The sequence below is a fragment of the Manacus candei genome, unplaced genomic scaffold (assembly GCF_025592945.1).
Source record: "Manacus candei isolate 608988 ecotype Guabito, Panama unplaced genomic scaffold, ASM2559294v1 h1tg000241l, whole genome shotgun sequence".
Lineage (NCBI taxonomy): Eukaryota > Metazoa > Chordata > Aves > Passeriformes > Pipridae > Manacus > Manacus candei.
This window is the reverse complement of record NW_026138289.1, coordinates 2,927-23,454: the sequence shown is the minus strand read 5'-3', so window position 1 is coordinate 23,454 and position 20,528 is coordinate 2,927. Positions and strand designations below refer to the sequence as shown.

The window sequence follows — 20,528 nt, the reverse complement described above, 5'->3', positions numbered from 1 at the left end:
GTTAATAAATGGAGAATTTTGATTGTGATTTGACCCAAAAATGTTCCCAAAATCTTCCCCAAAAAATCAGGAAGTGCTGCTGGAGTAGGGGTGGAACAGCAGGGGGGAGATTTTTGGGGGTATTTGGGGTTTTTTTTGGAGTTTATTCTCATTTTTGGAGATGATGAGTTTTTGTGGCAAATTAATCAGGGAAATGTTAATAAATGGAGAATTTTGATTGTGATTTGACCCAAAAATGTTCCCAAAATCTTCCCCAAAAACTCAGGAAGTGCTGCTGGGGTGGGGGTGGAACACCAGGGGGGCACTTTTTGGGGTTATTTGGAGGTTTTTTGGGGGGTTTATCCCCATTTTCAGAGGTTTTGCCGAGACTCGCGGGGCCGTTTGCCAATTAACCAGGAAAACGTTCAGAAATGAAGATTTTTGGTCACGGTTTGACCCAAAACTGCCCGAAATGACCCCGAGGAGGGTCAGGGCCGTTTTTTTTCCCCAGGGTTTGGGGTAAAAAAACCCTCCAAAGGGGAAGTGAGAGCGACCAAAACGAGCCGGGAGGGGTTTTGGGGCGAAGATGCAAATGGCCAAGCCGGGGGCGCCCAAGCGCGGCACCGGTTCCGCCCAACGGCGCCGGAGACCCCTCCCGGCGCCGGAAACTCGGGATTTTATCCCAAACTCCTCAAGGTCACCCGGTGGTTTTAACCATAAGCCATAAAAATCACAGCCCCCCAAAAAATTCCCCTGAAATCCCAAAATTCCGGCGCGTTCCGGCGTCGCCGTTTGGCCACCAAGACCCCAAAGCCAACCGGAAGTCACCGAATCCCGGGATCTGCTGGGAAGGTGGATTTTTGGCACAGGGGAGAGCCCAACATCTCTTGGACATCCAATGGGTTGGACATGCAAATTCTTGGACATCCCAGGCTTTGGACGTCCAAATCTTGGACATCCAAATCTTGGACATCCAATCTCTTGGACATCCAATGTCTTGGACATCCAACATCTCAGAATCCAATGTCTTGGACATCCAAATCTTGGACATCCAAATCTTGGACATCCAAATCTTGGACATCCAATCTCTTGGACATCCAAACCCTTGGACATCGAAACCCTTGGACATCCAACTTTTTGAACATCTAAAATCTTGGACATCCAGAATCTTGGACAGCAATCCTCTTGGACATCCAACATCTCAGAATTCAACCTCTTGGACATCCAAGCTCTTGGACATCCCATGGCTGGGGGATCCAACATCTTGAAATCCAATGTCTTGGACTTCCATGTCTTGGACCTCCAAACTCTTGGACATCCAATCTCTTGGACATCCAATCTCTTGGACATCCAATCTCTTGGACATCCAATCTCTTGGACATCAAATCTCTTGGACATCAAATCTCTTGGACATCCAATCTCTTGGACATCCAATCTCTTGGACATCCAAAATCTTGGACAACAATCCTCTTGGACATCAATTCTCTCAGACATCCAGAATCTTGGACATCAAATCTCTTGGACATCAAATCTCTTGGATATCCAATGTCTTGGCCATCCAACCTCTGGGACAACTCAAACCTCTTGGACATCAATTCTCTTGGACATCCAAAATCTCGGACATCCAAGGGCTTGGACATCCAACCTCTTGGACTTCCAACCTCTTGGCCATGCACTGTCTTGGCCATCCAACTCTTGGCCATCCCAACTCTTGGCCATCCCAAATCTCGGCCCCCCCCAACCTCTGGCACTCCCCCCTCTCCCCTCCCCGTCGCGCGTCATCGCCGGCGCGGCGCCGAGGAGGAACCGAAACCTCGGGGCGGCTAAATCGGGGCCGGGGGGGGGGGGGGGGCAGGAGGGGGGAGGGAATTTGGGGCCGGGGGAGGGAATTTGGGGCCGAGGGAGGGAATTTGGGGCCGAGGGTGTGCCGGGGGCGTGCCGGGGGCTCCGGCAAACCATGGCCCAGCAGGAGACCTACGGCAACTGGTTGGGCCCCCCCGCGCCCCCCAAACGCCTGACGAGGCAGCCCGGTGAGTTTGGGGGATCCCCCTTTTCCCGGGGCCTTCCCGGGGCCTTCCCGGGGCTTCTCCGTGTCCTCTCCGTGTCCTCTCCGTGTTCTCTCCGTGTTCTCTCCGTGTCTTTTGGGGTTGGCGGCACTGGAAGGCACGGGAAGGGCCCCGTCGGCGTCCCAAGGGCCAAACTCTTTTGGGGGGCCCTGGATTTGGGGGTCTCTCCGGCTTTTTCCCTGGATTTGGGGCTTTTCCCGAGATTTTTACCCGGGTTTGGGTTTTTTTCCCCTGGATTTGGGGGTTTCTCTGGGTTTTCCCCTGGATTTGGGGGTTTCTCTGGGTTTTCCCCTGGATTTAGGGGTTTCTCTGGGATTTTTACCCGGCTTTGGGATTTTTTCCCCTGGATTTGGGGGTTTCTCCGGGTTTTCCTCTGGATTTGGGGGTTTTCCCAAAATTTTTACCTGGATTTACGGGGTTTTTTTCCCTGGGTTTGGGGGTTTCTCTGGGATTTTTCCTTGGATTTGGGGTTTTTGTCCCTGGATTTGGGGGTTTCTCTGGGATTTTTCCTTGGATTTGGGGTTTTTGTCCCCGGATTTGGGGGTTTCTCTGGGATTTTTAGCTGACTTTAGGGGGTTTTTTTACTCCAGATTTGGGGGTTTGCCCTTGATTTTTACCTGGATTTGGGGGTTTTGTCCCTGGATTTGGGGGTTTCTCCGAGATTTTTACCCGGGTTTCAGGTTTTTTTCCCCTGGATTTGGGGGTTTCTCCGAGATTTTTACCCGGGTTTCAGGTTTTTTTCCCCTGGATTTGGGGTTTCTCGGGGATTTTTACCCGGCTTTGGGGTTTTTTCCCCTGGATTTGGGGGTTTCTCCGGCTTTTTCCCTGAATTTGGAGGTTTCTTTGGGATTTTTCCTTGAATTTGGGGTTTTTATCCCCCTGGATTTGGGGGTTCTCTGGGAGTTTTACCTGGATTTCGGGGGGTGTTCCCTGGATTTAGGGGTTTCCCAGGGACTTTTCCTTGGATTTGGGGTTTCTCCCCGCTGGGTTTGGGATTTCTCTGGGATTTTTACCAGGATTTAGGGGGGTTTTCCCTGGATTTGGGGATTCTCCAAGATTTTCCCCTGGATTTGGGGGTTTCTTGTTGGATTTGGGGTTTTCCCCGAGTTTTTCCCTGGATTTGGGGGTTTCTCTGGGATTTTTTACCTGGATTTAGGGGTTTTTTTCCCCTGAATTTAGGGGTTCCTCCAGATTTTCACCTGCATTTGGGATTTTTACCAGGATTATCCAGGTTTTTCCCTGGATTTGGGGGTTTCTTTGGGCTTTCCCCTGGATTTAGGGGAGTTTCCCCTGGGTTTGTTTTTTTCCCTGGGATTTTTTACCTGGATTTGGGGGTTTCTCTGGGATTTTTTACCTGGATTTAGGGTTTTTTTTCCCCTGGATTTGGGGGTTTCTCCGGGATTTCACCTGGATTTCTTTGGCTTTTCCCCCTGGATTTGGGGTTTTTTCTCCGAGTTTTTCCCAAATTTGTTTCTTTTTCCCGTTTTTTTTGGCAGGAATTTACTCCTCCACTGGGAAAATGTCCCCAGTGGGCGACTTCAGACCAGGTAAATCCCTGTTTTTCCCCCTTTTCCCGGGTTTTTGGAGGCTGGTGGGAAGCAGAATTCCCAGGGGTCGATCCCGCCTCAGTTTTGGCTCCAAACGGGAAGTTTTTGCTCCCAAATTTGGCTTTTTTGGGTCAAAACTGAGCAAAGAATTCCCCAAAATATCCCGGGATTCCCCACCCCGGGAATTCCTGGCTCCTGGAAATGGGATTTTCACCTTTCCAGGCTCAAATCCAACCCCAGAGAGCATCAAAGGGAATCTTCTTATAAAATAAAGACATTTTATTATAATATTATCTAGAATACAATAGACTTTATAGAAATATTATAATAAAATATTGTAATAAAAGAAATTTTAATATAAAAATCTATAAAACAGAATAAAAATTTATTATAAAATACAGACGACATTTACTATATTTATGTTTGCATTTCTATTTTAATATTTAATATTTAATAATTTATGTTTTATGCTTTATATTTTATGTTTTCTATTTTATACGTTATCTGAATATAAAATTATATATTTTTTAAAATTTATCTTTATATAAAATTATGCTTATTTTAAAATTTAAAAATAGGTTCTGATTTATTTATACTTCAGTTATATTTTTATAACAATATTTAGATCACATTTATGGAAGTGTTTATATTGCATGAGAAAAATAATTACAAATTATGCCTATGAGATAAAATTACATATTTGAGTTAAATTACTGCTAATTATTATGAATAAATAAATATTGATATATTTAATATATTTAATATTATTTATTATAAAATCTCTCTATAAATACATTATTTATGAATTGGGGAATTGTGGGATTGGAAGGTAAGGGGATAAAAATAGATAAAATCAATATATGGGGGGAAATATTTGGGAAAACCTCCCGGGAATCCCCGAAGGGAAAAGGAAAATTCCAATTTTTGAGGCTTTCCAGGCTCAAACCCGAGCCCCGAGAGCCTCAAACTTCCTTGGGATTGCGGGGTCGGGAGGTCGAGGGGATCAAATCGACCCCAAATCGATCCCAAATCGACCCCAAATCCTGATTTTCCCGTTTCCCCCCCGTTTTTGAGCCTCCCCGGACAGTTTTGAGGACGATTACGACGACGTGTCCCTGGCGGAGTCGGAGCGGGAACCGCGGAGCAAACCCGGGACAGGTGAGACCCCCGGGAAAATGGGAATTTGGGGGCTAATTCCATCCTGGAATGGGAGTTTGGGGGTTAGTTCCATCCTGGAATGGGAATTTGGGGGCTAATTCCATCCTGGAATGGGAATTTTGGGGGCTAATTCCATCCTGGAATGGGAATTTGGGGGTTAATTCCATCCTGGAATGGGAATTTTGGGGTTAATTCCATCCTGGAATGGGAATTTTGGGGTTAATTCAATCCTGGAATGGGAATTTTGGGGCTAATTCCATCCTGGAATGGGAATTTTGGGGCTAATTCCACCTCAAAATGGGAATTTTGGGGCTAATTCCATCCTGGAATGGGAATTTTGGGGTTAATTCCATCCTGGAATGGGAATTTTGGGGTTAATTCAATCCTGGAATGGGAATTTGGGGGCTAATTCCATTCTGGAATGGGAATTTTGGGGTTAGTTCCACCTTGGAATGGGAATTTGGGGGCTAATTCCATCCTGGAATGGGAATTTTGGGGGCTAATTCCATCCTGGAATGGGAATTTTGGGGCTAATTCCATCCTGGAATGGGAATTTGGGGGCTAATTCCACCTCAAAATGGGAATTTTGGGGTTAATTCCACCTTGGAATGGGAATTTTGGGGTTAATTCCATCCTGGAATGGGAATTTGGGGGCTAATTCCATCCTGGAATGGGAATTTGGGGTTAATTCCATCCTGGAATGGGAATTTTGGGGGCTAATTCCATCCTGGAATGGGAATTTGGGGGTTAATTCCATCCTGGAATGGGAATTTTGGGGGCTAATTCCATCCTGGAATGGGAATTTGGGGGCTAATTCCATCCTGGAATGGGAATTTGGGGGCTAATTCCACCTCAAAATGGGAATTTTGGGGCTAATTCCACCTTGGAATGGGAATTTTGGGGTTAATTCCATCCTGGAATGGGAATTTTGGGGCTAATTCCATTCTGGAATGGGAATTTGGGGGTTAATTCCATCCTGGAATGGGAATTTTGGGGCTCATTCCATCCTGGAATGGGAGTTTGGGGGTTAGTTCCATCCTGGAATGGGAATTTTGGGGCTAATTCCATCCTGGAATGGGAATTTGGGGGCTAATTCCACCTCAAAATGGGAATTTTGGGGCTAATTCCACCTCAAAATGGGAATTTTGGGGCTAATTCCATCCTGGAATGGGAATTTTGGGGTTAATTCCATCCTGGAATGGGAATTTTGGGGTTAATTCAATCCTGGAATGGGAATTTGGGGGCTAATTCCATTCTGGAATGGGAATTTTGGGGTTAGTTCCACCTTGGAATGGGAATTTTGGGGGCTAATTCCATCCTGGAATGGGAATTTGGGGGTTAATTCCATCCTGGAATGGGAATTTTGGGGTTAATTCCATCCTGGAATGGGAATTTTGGGGTTAATTCAATCCTGGAATGGGAATTTTGGGGCTAATTCCATCCTGGAATGGGAATTTTGGGGCTAATTCCACCTCAAAATGGGAATTTTGGGGCTAATTCCATCCTGGAATGGGAATTTGGGGGCTAATTCCATCCTGGAATGGGAATTTGGGGGCTAATTCCACCTCAAAATGGGAATTTTGGGGTTAATTCCACCTTGGAATGGGAATTTTGGGGTTAATTCCATCCTGGAATGGGAATTTGGGGGCTAATTCCATCCTGGAATGGGAATTTTGGGGGCTAATTCCATCCTGGAATGGGAATTTGGGGGTTAATTCCATCCTGGAATGGGAATTTTAGGGTTAATTCCATCCTGGAATGGGAATTTTGGGGGCTAATTCCATCCTGGAATGGGAATTTTGGGGCTAATTCCATCCTGGAATGGGAATTTTGGGGCTAATTCCACCTCAAAATGGGAATTTTGGGGTTAATTCCACCTTGGAATGGGAATTTTGGGGTTAATTCCATCCTGGAATGGGAATTTTGGGGCTAATTCCATTCTGGAATGGGAATTTTGGGGCTAATTCCATCCTGGAATGGGAATTTTGGGGCTAATTCCATTCTGGAATGGGAATTTTGGGGTTAATTCCATCCTGGAATGGGAATTTTGGGGCTAATTCCATTCTGGAATGGGAATTTTGGGGTTAGTTCCATCCTGGAATGGGAATTTGGGGGTTAATTCCATCCTGGAATGGGAATTTTGGGGTTAGTTCCATCCTGGAATGGGAATTTGGGGGTTAATTCCATCCTGGAATGGGAATTTTGGGGTTAATTCCATCCTGGAATGGGAATTTTGGGGCTAATTCCATCCTGGAATGGGAATTTGGGGGCTAATTCCATCCTGGAATGGGAATTTGGGGGCTAATTCCACCTCAAAATGGGAATTTTGGGGTTAATTCCACCTTGGAATGGGAATTTTGGGGTTAATTCCATCCTGGAATGGGAATTTTGGGGTTAATTCCATCCTGGAATGGGAATTTGGGGCTAATTCCATCCTGGAATGGGAGTTTTGGGGTTAATTCCATCCTGGAATGGGAATTTGGGGGTTAGTTCCACCTTGGAATGGGAATTTTGGGGTTAATTCCATCCTGGAATGGGAATTTGGGGGTTAATTCCATCCTGGAATGGGAATTTTGGGGTTAATTCCATGACAAAATGGGAATTTTGGGGTTAATTCCATCCTGGAATGGGAATTTTGGGGTTAATTCCATCCTGGAATGGGAATTTTGGGGTTAATTCCATCCTCGAATGGGAATTTGGGGGCTAATTCCATCCTGGAATGGGAATTTTGGGGTTAATTCCATCCTGGAATGGGAATTTGGGGGTTAGTTCCACCTTGGAATGGGAATTTTGGGGTTAATTCCATCCTGGAATGGGAATTTGGGGGTTAATTCCATCCTGGAATGGGAATTTGGGGCTAATTCCATCCTGGAATGGGAATTTTGGGGCTAATTCCATCCTGGAATGGGAATTTTGGGGCTAATTCCATTCTGGAATGGGAATTTTGGGGTTAATTCCATCCTGGAATGGGAATTTGGGGGTTAATTCCATCCTGGAATGGGAATTTTGGGGTTAATTCCATGACAAAATGGGAATTTTGGGGTTAATTCCATCCTGGAATGGGAATTTGGGGGCTAATTCCATCCTGGAATGGGAGTTTTGGGGTTAATTCCATCCTGGAATGGGAATTTTGGGGCTAATTCCATCCTGGAATGGGAATTTGGGGGCTAATTCCATCCTGGAATGGGAGTTTTGGGGTTAATTCCATCCTGGAATGGGAATTTTGGGGCTAATTCCATCCTGGAATGGGAATTTTGGGGTTAATTCCACCACAAAAAGGGAATTTTGGGGTTAATTCCACCTCAGTGTCTGAATTTTAGGGTTAATTCCTCCTCAAAATGGGAATTTTGGGGTTAATTCCATCCTGGAATGGGAATTTGGGGGTTAATTCCACCTCAAAATGGGAATTTCGGGGGTTAATTCCACCTTGGAATGGGAATTTCGGGGTTAATTCCATGACAAAATGGGAATTTTAGGGGTTAATTCCTGATGGACCAGGGTTAGACCCCATGGATCAGGATTAGAATCAGGCTCAGCCCCCCAGGACCAGGATTGGGATCAGGATCAGACCCTCAGGACCAGGATTAGGACCAGGATTAGACCCCATGGACCAAGATTAGCCCCCATGGCTCAGGATTAGGCTCAGGCTCAGACCCCCAGGACCAGGATTATCCCCCCAGGACCAGGATTGGGACCAGGATTAGACCCCCAGGACCAGGATTAGACCCCACAGCTCAGGATTAGGCTCAGGCTGAGACCCCCAGGCTCAGGATTAGACCCCAGGACCAGGGTTGGGATCAGGCTCAGACCCCCAGGACCAGGATTATCCCCCCAGGACCAGAATTAGGACCAGGATTATCCCCCCAGGACCAGGATTGGGACCAGGATTATCCCCCCAGGACCAGGATTAGGACCAGGATTAGCCTCCCAGGACCAGGATTAGCCCCCATGGACCAAGATTAGACCCCATGGCTCAGGATTAGGCTCAGGATTAGCCCCCCAGGACCAGGATGGGGACCAGGATTAGCCCCCCAGGACCATGACCGGGATCAGGATTAGACCCCCAGGACCAGGATTAGACCCCCAGGTTCAGGATTACCCCCCCAGGACCAGAATTAGGAACAGGATTATCCCCCCAGGACCAGGATTGGGATCAGGATTATCCCCCCAGGACCAGGATTGGGATCAGGATTATCCCCCCAGGACCAGGATTGGGATCAGGATTATCCCCCCAGGACCAGAATTAGCCCCCATGGTTCAGGATTAGGATCAGGCTCAGACCCCCAGGACCAGGATTGGGATCAGGATTAGACCCCCAGGACCAGGATTGGGACCAGGATTATCCCCCCAGGACCAGAATTGGGATCAGGATTATCCCCCCAGGACCAGGATTGGGATCAGGATTAGACCCCCAGGACCAGGATTGGGACCAGGATTAGCCCCCCAGGGCCAGGATTGGGATCAGGATTAGACCCCCAGGACCAGAATTGGGATCAGGATTAGCCCCCCAGGGCCAGAATTGGGATCAGGATTATCCCCCCAGGACCAGGATTGGGATCAGGATTAGACCCCCAGGACCAGGATTGGGATCAGGATTAGACCCCCAGGACCAGGATTGGGACCAGGATTATCCCCCCAGGGCCAGGCTCATCCCCCCACCCGGGCTTTGCCCCCTAATCCCAATTTCCCTCCCCAGTTTACACCCTGGCAGGGTCTCCAAACCCTTCCCGGGCCGGACCCTCCCCCGGAGCCGGAGCCGCTTTTCCCGGGAAAGCTGAGCTGGAACCAGAACCCCAAGGCCGGGACTGGGATCGGGATCGGGATCGGGATCGGGATCGGGATCGGGATCGGGATCGGGGCCGGGGCCGGGCCCTGCCTGCTCTGTCCGTCCTGCTGGGGCTGAGCCTCCTGGGCTGGGCCCTGCTCCTCACCCTGGGCCTGCAGAAACGTGAGTGGGGCTGGAAAAACGGGATGGGGCTGGAAAAAACCGGGATGGGGCGGGAGTGGGAGTGGGGCTGGAAAAATGGGATGGGGCCGGGAAAAACCAGGATGGGCCGGGAATGGGAGTGGGGCTGGAAAACCAGGATGGGGCTGGGAATGGGAGTGGGGCTGGAAAACCGGGATGGGGCGGGAAAAACCGGGATGGGGCGGGAATGGGAGTGGGGCTGGAAAAAATGGGATGGGGCCGGAATGGGAGTGGGGCTGGAAAACCGGGATGGGGCTGGAATGGGAGTGGGGCTGGAAAACCGGGATGGGGCGGGAATGGGAGTGGGGCTGGAAAAATGGGATGGGGCGGGGAAAACCGGGATGGGGCGGGAATGGGAGTGGGAACGGGAAAACCGGGATGGGGCGGGAATGGGAGTGGGGCTGGAAAACCGGGATGGGGCGGGAAAAACTGGGATGGGGCGGGAATGGGAGTGGGGCTGGAAAACCGGGATGGGGCTGGAAAACCGGGATGGGGCAGGAATGGGAGTGGGGCTGGAAAAACGGGATGGGGCGGGAATGGGAGTGGGGCTGGAAAAATGGGATGGGGCGGGAACGGGAGCAGGAATGGGAAAACGGGATGGGGCGGGGAAAACCGGGATGGGGCGGGAATGGGAGTGGGAACGGGAAAACTGGGATGGGGCGGGAATGGGAGTGGGGCTGGAAAATCGGGATGGGGCCGGGAAAAACCGGGATGGGGCGGGAATGGGAGTGGGGCTGGAAAACCGGGATGGGGCTGGAAAACCGGGATGGGGCGGGAATGGGAGTGGGGCTGGAAAACCGGGATGGGGCCAGGAAAAACCGGGATGGGGCGGGAATGGGAGTGGGGCTGGAAAAACGGGATGGGGCGGGAATGGGAGTGGGAACGGGAAAACTGGGATGGGGCGGGAATGGGAGTGGGGCTGGAAAAACGGGATGGGGCGGGAAAAACCGGGATGGGGCGGGAATGGGAGTGGGGCTGGAAAACCGGGATGGGGCCGGGAATGGGAGCGGGAATGGGAAAACGGGATGGGGCCGGGAAAAACCGGGATGGGGCAGGAATGGGAGTGGGGCTGGAAAAATGGGATGGGGCGGGAACGGGAGCGGGAACGGGAATCGGGGCCAAAGGGCCCCAAAGACGGGCGGGGTCTGCTCCTAACCTGGGAATAGGGGGGGTAATTCCGGCTCAAAGTGGGGATTCCAGGGTTAATTCCACACTGGAATGGGAATTTTCGGGTTAATTCCACACTGGAATGGGAATTTTCGGGTTAATTCCACACTGGAATGGGAATTTTAGGGTGAATTCCAGCTAAAAATTGGAATTTTAGGGTTAATTCCAGCTTTAAAATAGGAATTTTAGGGTTAATTCCACACCGGAATGGGAATTTTAGAGTTGATTCCACACTGGAATGGGAATTGTAGGGTTAATTCCAGCCCAAAATGGGATTTTAGGGTGAATTCCACAGTGAAATGGGAATTTTGGGGTGAATTCCAGCTCAAAATGGGAATTGGAGCGTTAATTCCCCACAGAAATGGGAATTTTAGGCTTGATTCCAGCTCAAAGTGGGAATTTTAGGATTAATTCCACCCCAGTGTCTGAATTTCAGGGTTAATTCCATCTTGGAATGGGAATTCCAGGGTTAATTCGAGCTCAACATGGGAATTTCAGGGTTAATTCCACACTGGAATAGGAATTTTAGGGACAATTCCAGATTAAAACGGGAATTTTAGGGTTGATTTCAGCTCCAAATGGGATTTTCAAGTTAATTCCAATTTTAGGGTTTGGTTCCACTTGGATACGGGAATGTCAGGGTTTGGTTGTACCTTGGGATGGGAATTTTAGGGGTAATTCCAGCTCAAAATGGGAATTTCAGGGTGAATTCCAGCTCAAAATGGGAATTTCAGGGTTAATTCCAGATTAAAACGGGATTTTTGGGTTAATTCCACCTTTAAAATGGGGATTTTAAGGTTTAATTCCCTTAAAATGGGAATTTTAAGGTTTAATTCCTTTAAAATGGGAATTTTAAGGTTTAATTCCCTTCAAATGGGAATTTTAGGGTTTAATTCTACCTTGGAATGGGAATTTTCGGGTGAATTCCATCCTGGAATGGGATTTTTTTGGGTTATTTCCAGCTAAAAACGGGAATGTTGAGGTTTCATTCCAGCTCCAAATGGAATTTCACGCTTTAATTCCAGCCAGGAATGGGAATTTCAGGCTTTAATTCCAGCCAGGAATGGGAATTTCCGGGTTTCCCACCCCCCCCCTTCCCTGCAGGATTCAATCCCAGAGGAAATTCCCCCCCCCTGGAATTCCCCCCCCAAAAATCCCCCCCGGAATTCCCAAAATGGGACAAATTCCGGCCCCGCCGGGAATTCCTGGGGATCCCCCCGGGGCCTTTTCCTTCCTTTTTCCCTCCAGACCGAGAGATTTGGGAGGAGTTGCAGCTCCTGAGCTCCAACTGCTCGGAAAACCGGGAATCCGGTGAGTCCTTGGGATCCCAACCCTCTGGAATTCCTTGGAAAACACCCGTTTTTGGGGATATTTTGCCCATTTCCCGGCGGTTTTTGGTGCAAATTAAGGGAAAAATTGGAATTCTCTTCCCCAAATCCCCCAGTTCTGCTCTGTTTGTTTGCAATCCCGGCGGGAATTCCGCCGGGAACGGGGCAGCTCGTCCCAAAATCCCAAATCCCGAAGGAATTCGCCCCCAAATGTTGGGAATTGGAGGGAATCCCCCCCCCCCCGGGGGTTTTCTGGGATTTCTCCCGGTTGGGATTTTATTGGAAAAGGGGGAAGGACGGAAATCCACGGGAAAATCCGGGAAAAACCCGCTTGGGTCGGGGAAATCCGGGATTGTCGCCGGAGAATCGGGGAATTCTGGGATGGTTTTGGGGGGATTTGGCGGGAAAATGTCCCCGAAAATTCCCTGTTCCCGGAAAATCCTGGAATTCCGGGCTCGGAAAAGGGGCCGGGGGGGTTTTCCAGCCGGGATGGAGGTTCCAGGGACGGAAAAGGGACAAATCCCGGGGGGAAAAACTCCGGGAGCGGGAAAAGGGGGCGGGAATGGTGGGGGGTGCTCGTCCTGCTGGGAACTGGGAGGGAACTGGGAGCACTGGGAGGGAACTGGGATGTACTGGGAGGGAACTGGGATGTGCTGGGAGGGAACTGGGAGCACTGGGAGGGAACTGGGATGTGCTGGGAGGGAACTGGGATGTGCTGGGAGGGAACTGGGATTTACTGGGAGGGAACTGGGAGCACTGGGAGGGAACTGGGATGTGCTGGGAGGGAACTGGGATTTGCTGGGAGGGAACTGGGATGTACTGGGGGGGAACTGGGAGCACTGGGGAACCAGGCAGGGGTTACTGGGAGGGCACTGGGATGTACTGGGAGGGCACTGGAAGGGCACTGGGAACACTGGGAGGGCACTGGGCTGGACTGGGAGGTCCCTGGGAGGTCCCTGGGTGTTACTGGTCCATACTGGTCCATCCTGGTCCATACTGGTCCATACTGGTCCCAGTGCTCCGGGAGCTGGCGGCGGCGCAGCAGTGGCAGACTGGGATGGACTGGGATGGACTGGGATGGACTGGGATTGACTGGGCTGTACTGGGAGGTCCCTGGGAGGTCCCTGGGTGTTACTGGTCTGTACTGGTCCATACTGGTCCATACTGGGACTGTTATTCCCAGTGCTCCGGGAGCTGGCGGTGGCACAGCAGCGGCAGACTGGGATGGACTGGGATGGACTGGGAGCACTGGGCTGGACTGGGAGCACTGGGATGGACTGGGATGGCACTGGGCTGTACTGGGAGGTCCCTGGGTGTTACTGGTCCATACTGGTCCATACTGGTCGCAGTGCTGCGGGAGCTGGTGGCAGCGCAGCGGTGGCAGACTGGGATGGACTGGGAGCACTGGGATGGACTGGGATGCACTGGGATGGACTGGGATGGACTGGGATGGACTGGGAGCACTGGGATGGACTGGGCTGTACTGGGAGGTCCCTGGGTGTTACTGGTCCATACTGGTCTGTACTGGTCCATACTGGTCCCAGTGCTGCGGGAGCTGGCAGCAGCGCAGCGGCGGCAGACTGGGATGGACTGGGATGGACTGGGATGGACTGGGATGAATTGGGAGGGCACTGGGATGTACTGGGAGGTCCCTGGGTGTTACTGGTCCGTACTGGTCCATACTGGTCCATACTGGTCCCAGTGCTGCGGGAGCTGGCGGCGGCGCAGCGGCGGCAGACGCGGCTCCGGGGGTGGATCCAGCAGCACTTCCAGGAGCTCCAGGAGGTCACAGGTGATTCCCGGGAATTCCCACCTGGAATTCCGGCATTCCCCCCTGGAATTCCGGCATTCCCACCTGGAATTCCAGCATTCCCCCCTGGAATTCCGGCATTCCCCCCTGGAATTCCAGCATTCCCCCCTGGAATTCCGGCATTCCCCCCTGGAATTCCAGCATTCCCCCCTGGAACTCCGGCATTCCCCCCTGGAATTCCGGCATTCCCCCCTGGAATTCCGGCATTCCCCCCTGGAATTCCGGCATTCCCCCCTGGAATTCCGGCATTCCCCCCTGGAATTCCGGCATTCCCCCCTGGAACTCCGGCATTCCCCCCTGGAATTCCAGCATTCCCCCCTGGAATTCTGGCATTCCCCCCTGGAATTCCAGCATTCCCCCCTGGAATTCCGGCATTCCCCCCTGGAATTCCGGCATTCCCCCCTGGAATTCCGGCATTCCCCCCGGGAATTCCGGCATTCCCCCCTGGAATTCCAGCATTCCCACCTGGAACTCCGGCATTCCCCCCGGGAATTCCCTCCCTGAAATTGTCGCAGGGCTTGGGGTGGGGCGAAAACAGGGAAAACTGGGAAGGCGCGGAGGGTTTTACGGGATTTTCCCCTGGATTTAGGGGGGTTTCCCTGGATTTGGGCGTTTCCTGGGGTTTGGGGGGTTCTCCAGGGTTTTCCCTGGATTTGGGGGGGGGGGATTTCCCTGGATTTGGGGGGGCTTTTGTCCAGATTTGTGGGGTTCTCCGGGACTTTTCCTTGGATTTAGGGGGATTTCCCTGGATTTGGGCGTTTCCTCAAATTTGGGGCTTTCTCCAGGGTTTTCCCAGGATTTGGGGGGCTTTTATCCAGATTTGGGGGGGTCTCCAGGATTTCTACCCGGATTTGGGGGTAATTTCCAAGATTTTTCCCTGGATTAGGGGTTTTTACATGGATTATCCGCGTTTTTCCCTGGATTTGAGTGTTTCTCCAGGTTTTTCCCTGGATTTGGGAGTTTTTCCCTGGATTTGGGAGTTTTTCCCTGGATTTGGGAGTTTTTCCACGGGTTTGGGAATTTTCACCCCCGGATTCGGGGCTTTATCCAGATTTTTTTTCCTGGATTTGGGGGTTTTACCTGGACTATCCAGGGTTTTCCCTGGATTTGGGGGGGTTCTTCAGTTTTTCCCTGGATTTGGGGTTTTGTTTACCCAGAATTAGGGTTTCTACAGGCTTTCACCTAGGTTTGGGAATTTTTCCCACGTTTTTCCCTGCATTTGGGACATTCCCTGGATTTTTCTCTGTCTTTGGCATTGTCTCCAGGATTTCCCCCTGGAGTTGGGAATTTCTCCATGTTTTTCCCTGATTTTTTCCCCCTGCATTTGGGGCTTCCCCTGGATTTTTCCTCGGACTTGGGGGGGGTCTCTCCATGTTTTTCCCTGTATTTTCTTGGGATTTGGGGCTTTCCCTGGATTTCCCCCCAGCTTTGGCATTCTCTCCGGGATTTCCTGCTGGCTTTTGGCAATTTCTCCTGATTTTCCCCCTGATTTTCCCCCTGGATTTGGGCATTCCCTGGATTTTCCCCGTCTTTGGAATTTTCTCTGGGATTTCCCCCCTGGATTTTGGGAATTTCTCCGGGATTTCCCCCCTATTTTCCCCCCTGGATTTTGGGAATTTCTCCTGATTTCCCCCCCGAATTTTGGGAATTTCCCCTGTTTCTCCTCCTGGATTTTGGGAATTTCTCCTGATTCCCCCCATTTTTCCCCCTGGATTTTGGGAATTTCTCCGGGATTTCCCTCCTATTTTCCCCCCTGGATTTTGGCATTTTCTCTGGGATTTCCCCCCTGGATTTGGGGAATTTCCCCTGATTTTTCCCTGTTTTTCCCCCTGCCTTTGGCATTTTCTCTGGGATTTCCCCCTGAATTTTGGGAATTTCTCCTGATTTCCCCCCCGAATTTTGGGAATTTCCCCTGTTTTTCCTCCTGGATTTTGGGAATTTCTCCTGATTCCCCCCATTTTTCCCCCTGGATTTTGGGAATTTCTCCGGGATTTCCCTCCTATTTTCCCCCCTGGATTTTGGCATTTTCTCTGGGATTTCCCCCCTGGATTTTGGGAATTTCTCCTGATTTCCCCCCAGATTTTGGGAATTTCCCCTGTTTTTCCCCCTGGATTTTGGGAATTTCTTCTGATTCCCCCCATTTCCCCTCTTTTATTCTCTCATCCCCATCCGGCTCCGCGGGATTCCCGGCGCTGGCTTTGGGAATTCCTGGATTCTGGGCCACTGGCTTTGGGAATTCCCGGCATTCCAGGGCTGCTGTGCCGGAGCCTGGAGGGCTCCCGGCGCTGCTCGGCGGGGTGGCAGCTTTTTGGGAAGAGCTGCTACTCCTTTTCCTGGGAATCCTGGAGCTGGGAGGAGGCCCGGGACGCCTGTGCCGACCTGGGCTCCCACCTGGTCGTCGTCAACTCCGAGGAGGAGCAGGTTGGGCAAAAATTCCCGGGATTTACTCCCCATTCCCACCCCCCAAGGTCCCCGCCCTGGAATTCCCACCCTGGAATTCCCACCCTGGAATTCCCACCCTGGAATTCCCGCTCCCACCACGGAAAATTAAGGAAATAATGGAAGTAATAATCCATTAGATGCTGTGGGATTCCCACCCTGGAATTCTCACTCTGGAATTCCCAGTCCGGAATTTTCCTACCCTGGAATTTTCCTGCCCTGGAATTCCCACCCTGGAATTCCCACTCTGGAACATTCTCCTACCCTGGAATTCCCACTGTGCAATTCCCATTTCATGGAATTCCCACCCTGGAATTCCTGCCCTGGAATTCCCGCTCCCACACGGAAAATTATGGAAATAATGGAAATAATAATCCATGAGATGCCCTGGAATTTCCAGCCTGAAATTTTCCCACCCTGGAATTTTCCTACTCTGGAATTCCCATCCTGGGATTCCTGCCCTGGAATTCCCACTCTGGAATTTTCCTACTCTGGAATTCCTGTCCTGGGATTCCCCCCCCTGGAATTCCCGTTTCATGGAATTCCCACTCTGCAATTCCCACTCTGGAATTCCCGGTCTGGAATCCCCATCCCGGAATTCCCACCCTGGAATTCTCACTCCGGAATTCCCATCTTGGAATTCCCACCCTGGAATTTTCCCACCCTGCAATTCCCACCCTGGAATTCTCACTCCGGAATTCCCAGTCTGGAATCCCCGTCCCGGAATTCTCCCTCCTTGGAATTCCTTTTCTTGGGTCATTCCCGCCCTGGAATTCCCGCTCTGGGATGCCCCCTCTGGAATTCTCACTCTGCAATTCCCACCTCGGAATTCCCACTCTGGAATTCCCACCCTGGAATTGTGGCTCCGAAATTTCCCACCCTGCAATTCCCATCCTGGAATTCCCAGCCTGAAATCCTCCCCCCCCCCCCCCCCGCCAGGAATTCCCAGCCTGGAATTCCTGCTCTTTCCCCACAACTTAATTCCCCCCAAAAACTGCTGCGGAATTCCCGGGAATTCCGGACTTTGGGGCCGTTTTTCCAGGAATTCCTGCTGGAAAACACCAACCGGAGCAGCTCCTACTGGCTGGGAATGACGGACCGGGAGGAAAAAGGGAAGTGGGTTTGGATCAACGGGGAAAATCCCCCCTTCAGGTAGGAATTCCCGCCGGGAATTCCCCGAAAATTATTGGGAAAATCCTCGAAAATGGGGAATAATCAGGGAATTATTGGGAAAAATCCTCGAAAATGGGGAATAATCAGGGAATTATTGGGAAAAATCCTCGAAATTGGGAAATAATCAGGAAAATATCAGGAAAATCCTCAAATATGGGAAATAATCAAGAAATTATTGGGAAAGATCCTTGAAAATGGGAAATAATCAGGAAATTATTGGGAAAAATTCCTGAAAAATGGGAAATAATCAGGAAATGATTGGGAAAATTCCTGAAAAATGGGGAATAATCAGGGAATTATTGGGAAAATTCCTGAAAAATGGGGAATAATCAGGAAATTATTGGAAAAATCCTGAAAAATTGGAAATAATCAGGAAATTATTGGGAAAATTCCTGAAAAAGGGAAATAATCAGGAAAATATCAGGAAAATCCTCAAATATGGGAAATAATCAAGAAATTATTGGGAAAGATCCTTGAAAATGGGAAATAATCAGGGAATTATTGGGAAAAATTCCTGAAAAATGGGAAATAATCAGGGAATTATTGGGAAAATTCCTGAAAAATGGGGAATAATCAGGGAATTATTGGAAAAATCCTGAAAAATTGGAAATAATCAGGAAATGATTGGGAAAAATCCTGAAAAATGGGAAATAATCAGGGAATGATTGGAAAAATTCCTGAAAAATGGGAAATAATCAGGAAATGATTGGGAAAATTCCTGAAAAATGGGGAATAATCAGGGAATTATTGGGAAAATTCCTGAAAAAGGGAAATAATCAGGAAAATATCAGGAAAATCCTCAAATATGGGAAATAATCAAGAAATTATTGGGAAAGATCCTTGAAAATGGGAAATAATCAGGAAATTATTGGGAAAAATTCCTGAAAAATGGGAAATAATCAGGGAATTATTGGGAAAATCCTCAAAAATTGGAAATAATCAGGAAATTATTGGGAAAAATTCCTGAAAAATGGGGAATAATCAGGAAATTATTGGGAAAAATCCTGAAAAATGGGAAATAATCAGGGAATTACTGGGAAAAATTCCTGAAAAATGGGAAATAATCAGGGAATTATTGGGAAAATTCCTGAAAAAGGGAAATAATCAGGAAAATATCAGGAAAATCCTCAAATATGGGAAATAATCAAGAAATTATTGGGAAAGATCCTTGAAAATGGGAAATAATCAGGAAATTATTGGGAAAAATTCCTGAAAAATGGGAAATAATCAGGGAATTATTGGGAAAATCCTCAAAAATTGGAAATAATCAGGAAATTATTGGGAAAAATTCCTGAAAAATGGGGAATAATCAGGGAATTATTGGGAAAATCCTCAAAAATTGGAAATAATCAGGAAATTATTGGGAAAAATCCTGAAAAATGGGAAATAATCAGGGAATTACTGGGAAAATTCCTGAAAAAGGGAAATAATCAGGAAAATATCAGGAAAATCCTCAAATATGGGAAATAATCAAGAAATTATTGGGAAAGATCCTTGAAAATGGGAAATAATCAGGAAATTATTGGGAAAAATCCTGAAAAATGGGAAATAATCAGGAAATTATTGGGAAAAATTCCTGAAAAATGGGGAATAATCAGGGAATTATTGGGAAAATTCCTGAAAAGGGGAAATAATCAGGAAATTATTGGGGAAATCCTCAAAAATTGGAAATAATCAGGAAATTATTGGGAAAATCCTCAAAAATTGGAAATAATCAGGAAAATATCAGGAAAATCCTCAAAAATGGGAAATAATCAGGAAATTATTGGGAAAATGGAAAATCAATCCATTAAAACTTCGGGGGTTTGGGGAGTTTTAAGGATTTCTGTTGGAAAAATGGGATTTTTGGAAGTCTTCATGGGAAAAAAAGCAATTTTGGGACAAGTCTGAGGCAGAAATTCCCTCCAGAAATCATAAAAAAATGGGAAATCGTCAGGAAATTTTTGGAAAAATGGAAAATTGACCCATTAAAACTTAGGGGGTGGTGGTGGTGTTGGAAGTTTTAGGATTTCTGTTGGAAAAGTGGGATTTGGGGAGGTTTTCCTGAAAGCAAAAGGCGGTTTTTTTGTGGGGTTTTCCCCACGAAATTCCAATCTGACTTTTCCAGGAGTTGTTTTTCTTTCCTGATTTTTATTTTTCCTCCCCCTTTTCCCTCTTTTTTCTTCTCCTTCCCCCCGTTTTTCCTCCTTCTTTTCCCTGTTTTTCCCGCTCCTTTCCCCCGTTTTCCCTCCCTTTTCCCCTAGTTTTCCCCCCTCCTTGTCCCTCTTTTTCCTCCTCCTTTTCCCCATTTTCCCTCCTTCTTTTCCCTCTTTTCCCCCTCCTTTTCCCCCTTTTCCCTCCTTCTTCTCTTGATTTTTCCTCCTTTTCCCCCTTTTCCCTCCCTCTTTTCCCCCTTTTCTCCTCCTCCTTTTCCCGTTTTTTCCTGCCCCTTTTCCCTGTTTTTTCCCTGTGTTTTTTCCCCCAAGTTTTTGGACTATTCTGGGCAGGGCCGAGGCCAAGGACCAGGATCTCAGGAATTGTGGGATCATCGACCCCAAAGGCTTCTGGAGCAACGACCTTTGTTCCAACCCCCACCCCTGGATCTGCGAGAAATCCTGGAATTGCTGACCCAGATCCCGCTTTTCCCACTTTCCCGACAATTTAACCTTCCCCCAAACCCCCAAAACCACCAAAACCCCCCCAAAACACCCCAAAAAACCTGAACTCCCCCTCCAAAAAAAACCAAAATACCCCCCCAAAAAACGCCCCAAAATCCTCCCCAAAATCCCCTCAACCGACCCAGAATCTCCCCAAAACCCCAAGACCTCCCAAAAAACCGACCCCCCCCCAAAAACCAAGCCCCTCCCAAAAAATCAAATTCCCCCCAAAACCCCAAATCCTCCCAAAAATCCCAAC

The 20,528-nt window shown here is 48.9% G+C and overlaps 1 protein-coding gene across 1 annotated transcript; it reads left to right on the top strand.

Moving 5' to 3' along the window:
* Window positions 1–1,879: 1,879 nt before the first annotated feature.
* On the top strand, window positions 1,880–20,288 carry LOC127464599 (C-type lectin domain family 17, member A-like). The gene is made up of 9 exons (XM_051774952.1): window positions 1,880–2,009; window positions 3,542–3,592; window positions 4,667–4,750; window positions 9,447–9,698; window positions 12,132–12,194; window positions 13,914–14,003; window positions 16,273–16,442; window positions 17,503–17,612; window positions 20,099–20,288. Exons 1-9 carry the CDS (start codon window positions 1,937–1,939, stop codon window positions 20,238–20,240), a joined length of 1,035 nt encoding a protein of 344 aa, XP_051630912.1. The 5' UTR covers window positions 1,880–1,936; the 3' UTR covers window positions 20,241–20,288.
* The last annotated feature ends 240 nt before the right edge of the window (window positions 20,289–20,528 follow it).

Coding starts and splice junctions, on each gene's coding strand:
- LOC127464599 (XM_051774952.1), top strand. CDS start 1,937: ATGGCCCAGCAGGAGACCTACGGCAACTGGTTGGGCCCCCCCGCGCCC. Junction 3,593..4,666: donor AGTGGGCGACTTCAGACCAG/GTAAATCCCTGT, acceptor CCCGTTTTTGAG/CCTCCCCGGACAGTTTTGAG. Junction 14,004..16,272: donor GGAGCTCCAGGAGGTCACAG/GTGATTCCCGGG, acceptor CCGGCATTCCAG/GGCTGCTGTGCCGGAGCCTG.